This window comes from Silene latifolia, chromosome 10 (genome assembly GCF_048544455.1).
Source record: "Silene latifolia isolate original U9 population chromosome 10, ASM4854445v1, whole genome shotgun sequence".
In the NCBI taxonomy this organism is placed as follows: domain Eukaryota; kingdom Viridiplantae; phylum Streptophyta; class Magnoliopsida; order Caryophyllales; family Caryophyllaceae; genus Silene; species Silene latifolia.
Genome location: NC_133535.1, coordinates 97,490,514 through 97,497,976, shown reverse-complemented (window position 1 = coordinate 97,497,976; position 7,463 = coordinate 97,490,514). Strand labels below are relative to the sequence as shown.

General features: G+C 36.9%; 1 protein-coding gene across 1 annotated transcript; it reads right to left on the bottom strand.

The window, feature by feature from the left end:
• Positions 1 to 5,795: 5,795 nt before the first annotated feature.
• LOC141607943 (uncharacterized) lies at positions 5,796 to 6,695 on the bottom strand. The gene is made up of 2 exons (XM_074427292.1): positions 6,234 to 6,695; positions 5,796 to 6,191 (listed from the first exon to the last, which is right to left on the bottom strand). Exons 1-2 carry the CDS (start codon positions 6,693 to 6,695, stop codon positions 5,796 to 5,798), a joined length of 858 nt encoding a protein of 285 aa, XP_074283393.1.
• Positions 6,696 to 7,463: the final 768 nt, after the last annotated feature.

The window sequence follows — 7,463 nt, the reverse complement described above, 5'->3', positions numbered from 1 at the left end:
TAGAGATTACTAAAATTATCAATGTAATATATGAGTGTTAGTAATCATTTTTAAGGTAAACTACTAAATTAATATCTAGCTAATATTATTTAGTGGGGATAAGGGATAATCTTGGGTGCAATCAAGAGGAGTGACTTCTACACTTGAGGTCTTTGGAGGATCATCCTTATATTCATGGAAAGCTCAAGAACTAACAAAAAGGAGATCTTGTTGGTGCCCAATATGACCGAAATTTTGTTGGTGAGAAAATGATTTTCTCTTTTTGTTATTATGTTTGCATGCATAAGATTTGTAATTAATTTTATGACTAAATTAATCAGTAACATATATGAATATGTTATAGTAATGAGATATAGATTTCCAACAGGTAAAACCCTAAAAGACAAATCTAACAAAAGACATACGACAAGTAACTTAACGACGCAACTGACGCGAGAGAGAGATGAACATAGACTCACGAACGATCAACGATCTTGGGAGTGATTAGGGATGCTTAAAGAATGTAGAAGTGATTTAGATTTTGGTAAAAATGAAAATTAAAACTGTTAAACACGATTCATAACTTTAATCATTCTTAACCAAACCGCGGAAATAATTCCTGTCAGACCGGATACTCGGTCGAGTACTTGGAGTACTCGGTCGAGTACCCCTTACTCGGCCGAGTATTATTATACTCGGCCGAGTGTTCCTGGACAGTAGCCTGCCTAGAAAATACATGACACATTACTTGGCTGAGTTAGCCCTATTCGGTCGAGTTACAAGACTTCAGAAAACCATGGTATTACAAATGGAGGCGCAAATGAGTTTGTTGATGGATGTCGTTGCTCGGTCAGGGGAGGCAAAACAGAGTGATTCCTCTTTTGGTATTGATACGTTTGTTACTGCGATTTACGGGATTATAAGAGGGGGTTGAGCTAATGAGGAGGGACTTGGACTTGGTTGTTCACGATGTGGTCCGTCATACATTGTCTATGGCAAATTTGGTGAGCCAAGGAGCGGTGATTATGATAGCGGGTCGAAGGATGCAAGAAGATATGGGTCTTATCTTCGAAGCTACGAAGGCTCTCTCGCTCTAGGGGCTAAACTTTGATACGTGTTTGACCACCCAAGCTACCCGTATTCGTTCTTGCCTTGACCATCTTGAATCCCTTGAATTCTGCACTAGACCCGACTATGTCAAACTTCATACCGTTAATCATCCTCGCTGTTAAGATCTTTCTTGTTTTTCGGTTTCATTTTGCTTTGATTTACTTGACAATAATGCTCTATCATTCGGCCCATTAGGCTTAAATACCCTCATGTCAATTCGGCCCATTTTGGCATTGTTCATATTTGGCCCACTGGCATTAATCGTTTGGTCTGTTCATTAAGACATATTATCGTAAACTTTGTTAGATGTTGATTACTTTCTCGTACTATAATATGAGTTTGCTTTTATTTTCTTTCCTCTATTTATATTTTTATAGTTATTTCATATCTTGTTCTCATCTTTTCGATGGTGTCAAGAGGGGGAAGAAATGCTCTTGATTATAGTATTTGCCTAAGCTTGCTCCATGTCAAGGCCTTTAGTCTCTTACGGTCCTTACATTCTATAATTTTGAATATAATTGTCATGCATTTCCATTTGACCCTTCTACAACATGATGGTATTACATTGAGGGGAACTTTCTTTAGACACAAATTATAGGAAGCTTGTCATCATCAAAAAGGGGGAATTTGTTGGACCATATAGTTATATGTCCTATTGAGTTTTGATAATGACAAAGTATGTTGTGTCTATATATTTGGTACTTGTAATGGTTTGTTGTATGTTACAAGAACATTGAACAAAGATTGTTGGTTATATCAAGACAAAGACAAATACAAGTTTTGAAGCTTCAGATGAAGAGCTTATATTCAAGATACAAGATGACCAACTACTGAATATCTCCAGGAAGATTAGATAGTATAGGTCGTCATTTGGTAATGGTATCTTTATATGTGAATTTTGTGAAATAATGTTATAGCTATTTCATCTATAACTATACTAAACTAAATCTAAGGTTATAGCTGTTTTCACTATAACTTTGGATGACCTGTGAATAGCTTGGTTTTTAAAACTTAAAATATTTCGCATTATTTTTATAAACTAAAGTATTTATATTGATTATATCTTATACTTATCTTGGATAAATAGTTTACTTCTATCCTATTGATTAGTAATACAATCTAAAAGTTGTCAGGCTATCTAGGGATTACGTAAATTATTCATCTTTAACCCTACCAAAAACCGCCTAGGGTTTCGGGTAGTCGCCTAGGGTTTCGTGAGAGGCACACCTATCTAGGTTTGTTTCTCTACTCGATTTCCCTTTGTCCAAGCAAGGGTTTAGGATATTTTATTAAATAATATTTGTTAGAGAGTCTAGTCTATTTCTATATTATTTAGCAAGATATCATTTACATAAAAATAAAGAATATATCTTGATATAAATATTAAAGAGAGATTTCATATCTTCTTTATTATTTACCAAGATTTTATTTCCTTCAAGATAAGATAAAATCTTAGAGAAGAATCATTTTCTTCTCATAGACGAAATACACAACCCTAGGGTTTTGATTTTCTAAACCCTAGTTTCCGTCTTCTATAAATACTACTTTCACTCTTTTATTTAGGGTTATGACTTTTCACGCAAAATCACTTTACGAGCACATCACGGAAATAGAGTAAAATTATTTTTAATTGCAAACGTTTTTAAAACGTGTCTTACTTTATTTTCAATTTTGAAAAGTCGAGTTCTTCATTTATCAATTACATTTATTGATATCGTTATGGATAATAGTGCTTAGAATTGTTTCTTATACGCTCAGTTGTGTGAACATCAAAAGAACAATCAAACACTTTATTATTAACGTAAGATAGATATATCGAGTATTTAACGGCACTCAATTAAGTTACAACTAGAGTTAGTTGTACGAGTAGGTTGATAATTTTGTAATCCGTAGAAAGATACTAAAATTATTAATCGAGAATAGTGGACGTAGGTTTCGACCTGTGAAACTAAACCACTTCAAAAATCCGTGCGTCCTTTACATCTATCTCATTTGTTTCGTTTTGTTTTTCATTTCACATATAATCCAGTTAGTTGAATTTAATCAATAAATTCATACTATTTGCTACATACATGTTTCATACGGAGATAATAGAAAAAAGTTGGCATATTTACTTATACTCAATCCCCCCCCCCCTCTTGAATATTTAGGATCGATAGATTCTTCACGCTTGTATATCTTTAACCTTCTCCCAACGTTTACAAGAATATCCAATATATTAAGCACAATCCCAATATGTTTAAAAAATTTGACAAAAATTTTTTTTTCTTTAGCAACAACCACTATTGTTAATTGAAGTTGATTAGTAAAATAATGAACATAATATGCACAAGGATTATTCCTCATTATCAAAATTTTCAAACCATTAAGCTCACCTCTCATGATACAAGCTCCGTCATAGCCTTGACCAGGGATTTTTGACATATTTAATAAGTCATCGTCAAGTATTTTTTATTTTTTTCCCGAAAAGTGTCAAACTAGTAACCATTTTTTTTTTTTTGATAAAGGTAAGTATTATATATATGAAAAAAAGTAACCATACATGAGTTCCAATTAGGACATCAGCCCAATAACCCAACTGAACCCACATAACATTCCCTTTTCAACAACAAAGTCGGGAATTCACACAATCACCACAACAACCTGATAGGATGAACCCTAGATATTTTCCCAAATAGACAAACACGACATCATCCTTACCAAATCCCTATCTTCACCCTCACAATCCAGTGATGCATTCAACCTCCAATAATCCGATTCACAAAGCCCTTGTCTTTATCTTTAGCCGGTCTTATGATCGTGGCCTTCAATCTGCATTTCAATTCCGCGATAATTTGATCTGCTACTCCGTTTGGTTTACCCAGAGTGAGCTCAAATCGACTTTGGTTCCTTTGTCGCCAAATATGGTACAGGCAGGCGTTGATGGTGGCGTTGATGATCCCCTTTTTGATTTTTTTGTCCTTGATCCCCAATCTCCAGTTAAGTATATTATGAAACGGAATCGGGACCCCCAACCATTCACCTACTCTCGCCACAACCTTTCTACTATATGGACAGTTGAAGAATAGGTGTTCAATGGTTTCTGTGCTGCTCCTGCAAATCAAGCAGGTATCCTCCTCACTTATATTCAGTTTAAAAAGTTTTTCCATGGTGTTCATGTTATTATGATGGTACACTCATGAAATGAAGCAATGTTTTGGAACGGACCATTTATTCCACACTAGACCGTGCCACTCTAACTTTTGCCCTTTGTCTCTTAAGAATTCATATTCTTTAGCTATTATGTAGCTGTTGTGCTGCTGCTATGACCACAAATTCCTCTCGTAATCCCCAAATAGTAAGTTTTTGACTTGGCATATTCTCCTCCAGTACCAGCTAGAGTGAGCTGGAGGTTCATAAGACAACCAGTTTGTCCCTTTTATGTAAGTGTGGTAAACCCATCTTACCCATAGATGATCAGGCTTAGTGGCAATCCACCAGACTAACTTACCAATTGCTGCCTTATTCCAGACTGTGTCATTTTTCAACCCCAATCCCCCTTCTTCCTTAGGCTTACAGGCTTTCTCCCATGACACCAGAGGGGATCTTATGAAATCGCCCCCCCCCCCCCCCCGTCCCATAGAAAATTCCTACAAATTGCCTCAATACGAGTTATGACTCCACTGGGTAGAATGAACATACTAGCCCAATAAGTATGAAAATTTTTTTAGAACAGCCTTCACCATTACCAATCTCCCTACATAGGATAATTTCCTTGCTCCCAAGCCCCTTATTCTGTCTACCACTTTGTCAATGATAGGTTTACAATCATTTGCGCTTAGTCTGGTAGTTTTAATAGGGACTCCTAGGTATCTGAAGGGTAGACTGCCTTCCACCATCCCAGAAATTTGTAAAATATCCTTCTTAAGTCCTAGTGACACCCCATTGAAATAAGCATTAGACTTTCCTTTGCTCATTTTGAGACCTGATATTTTGGAGAAAGTAGAGAAAGTCTTGAGCAGAGTCATCATAGATTGAGTATCTCCTTTGCCGAAGAGTAGAAGATCATCAGCAAACATTAAGTGAGTCAATTTTACTGGTTTGCAAAGAGCGTGAAAATGGAAATCAGGACTATCAGTAGAGAAATCTAGTAGCCTAGACAAGTAGTCCATGCATAATGTGAAAAGTAAGGGGGAAAGGGGGTCCCCCTGCCTCAGGCCCCTCTGCCCCTTAAAGAAACCAAACATATTCCCATTTAGGCTCAAAGAATAGCTGGCTGTTGACACACATTGCATAATCCAGTTAATGAACTGAGGGGGGAACTCCATAGCTTTAAGAATCTGTTTTATAAAATTACATTGCACAGTGTCATATGCCTTCTGAAGATCCATTTTAAACAAACATCTGGGGGAGCTAGCCTTCCTTTCATAAAGTCTTATGAGGTCTTGACAGATCAAAATGTTATCCATTATACTTCTCTCCTGAATAAAACCCCCTTGGTTTTTAGACACTAGTTCAGGTAAGATGATAGCCAGTCTGTTACATAGAACCTTAGAGATGCATTTGTAAATTACATTACAACATGCTATAAGTCTAAACTGGAGGACAGTCTCAGGTCTCTCCACTTTGGGAATGGGGGTAACTAGAGTAGTATTAACCAGTTTTAGAATGCAACCTGAGACAAAAAAATCCTGAACAGCTGTTGTTACCTCCACTCCACTAGTCTCTCATGAGTCCTTATAGAACTTGCTAGAATAACCATCTGGTCCAGGTGCTTTGTCATTTGGGATGCTGAATATAATATTCTTGATCTCTTCAGAATTCACAGGGGCTAAGATAATTTGTTTATGGGCCTCATTACTCTTATTACCACTCTGAACAATACTGTCCTTCACTCTGACTGTGGGAGAGCTTGAGCCTAGCAAAACCTGGTAGTATGCTAAGAAAGCTTGTTGAATCCCACCCTCTTCATCATATAAAACCCCGTTGTGATCTCTTATTTGCTGGATAAAATTATTGTTCCTCCTTGCCTTAATCACTCCATGAAAATAAGAGGAATTTTTAACTCCTTCAGTCACCCAATGAGCTTTTGCTTTCTGCCTAAGGAACTCATACTTAGCTTGCTACAAGTGGAGAGATTCCTGATGAGCTGCATATTCCTGTACCATTAACTCCCTATCCCCTGGCTGCTGTATAAGAAGTTGTTGAACATGATACAATTTAGTTGCAGCTAACAAAGCCTGGTTCTCAATATCAGAATAGCAAGTGCTATTGATCCTTTTCAATTCAGGTTTCAGTAGCCTAAGTTTTTGAGTAACCCTATACATTTTGGTACCTGTTAGGTTCTGCTTCCAAATATTTTCCACACAAGCCTGAAAATCTGGAGACAGACTCCACATATTGAAATACTTGAACGTCCTATTTTGATGATGATCTCTGTTAACCTGTCCTATCACACAAGGAGAGTGATCAAAATGGCCCTCTGGAAGGAAATTTTCAAACATATCAGGGAAATGATCCATCCAACCTTGATTAACCAAGGCCCTATCCAGCGTACTGTAAACCTTTGTCTCAGGTGGTTGTTTATTATTCCAAGTATAGAAAGAACCAGTGGCTTGGATATCCATGACTTCACACTCCTCCAAACACTACTGAAATGGTTCAGCTTCTGCCAGATTAAAGCTACCACCCAATCTCTCTTCAGCCTGTAGGACACAATTAAAATCTCCCCGTAAAACCCAAGGTACATAAGAGGGAGGTCTGACCCCCTTTATGCTAGCCCACAGGGGTTCCCTTTCAGTAATCCCATTGAATGCATATACAATAGTATAATAGAATTTCAATGTAGAATTTTTGTCCACCACTTCCATGCGTATAAACTGATCATCATATTGTAGAAAAAAAATATCAAAATACTGAGGCTTCCAGACCACCCATATTCTTCCTCCAACATGATAGGCTGAGTTAGTTGTAACACTCCAATAATTAAAAACAGTAGAAGTTGCTTTATTTACATTATTAGGTTTTATTTTTGTCTCTAATAAACCAAAAAGACCAACATTATTTGAACTCAGAAAATTATGTACTTTTCTTTGCTTGTCCATCTTATTCATCCCCCTCACATTCCAAAACCCTATCTTTATCATGATTTAGGGGAGAGGGAACCATTACCATTTACTCCAATACCTTGTTTAGGGAAATTGGAAACATTCAGAGCCTCCATATATGTAGGAGAACCTGGTCTGACTCTGCTCGCTATTGAGATGCCTTGTCTAGTGATTTTAACAGGAGCCATAGAACCATCATTATTTAATCCTGGCCTGTTCTCAGGAGTTCTGATTAAACCTGCAACCTTTGTCTGATCAGTAGTGTGTACTTCTGTTGCAGGCTGCTGT

What these genes read in the sequence shown, in the direction of transcription:
- LOC141607943 (XM_074427292.1), bottom strand. Translation starts at nt 6,695, where the DNA reads ATGGATATCCAAGCCACTGGTTCTTTCTATACTTGGAATAATAAACAA. An exon ending in CAGGGGATAGGGAGTTAATG is followed by an intron (nt 6,192 to 6,233) that starts GTACAGGAATAT and finishes CTCCACTTGTAG; the next exon opens with CAAGCTAAGTATGAGTTCCT.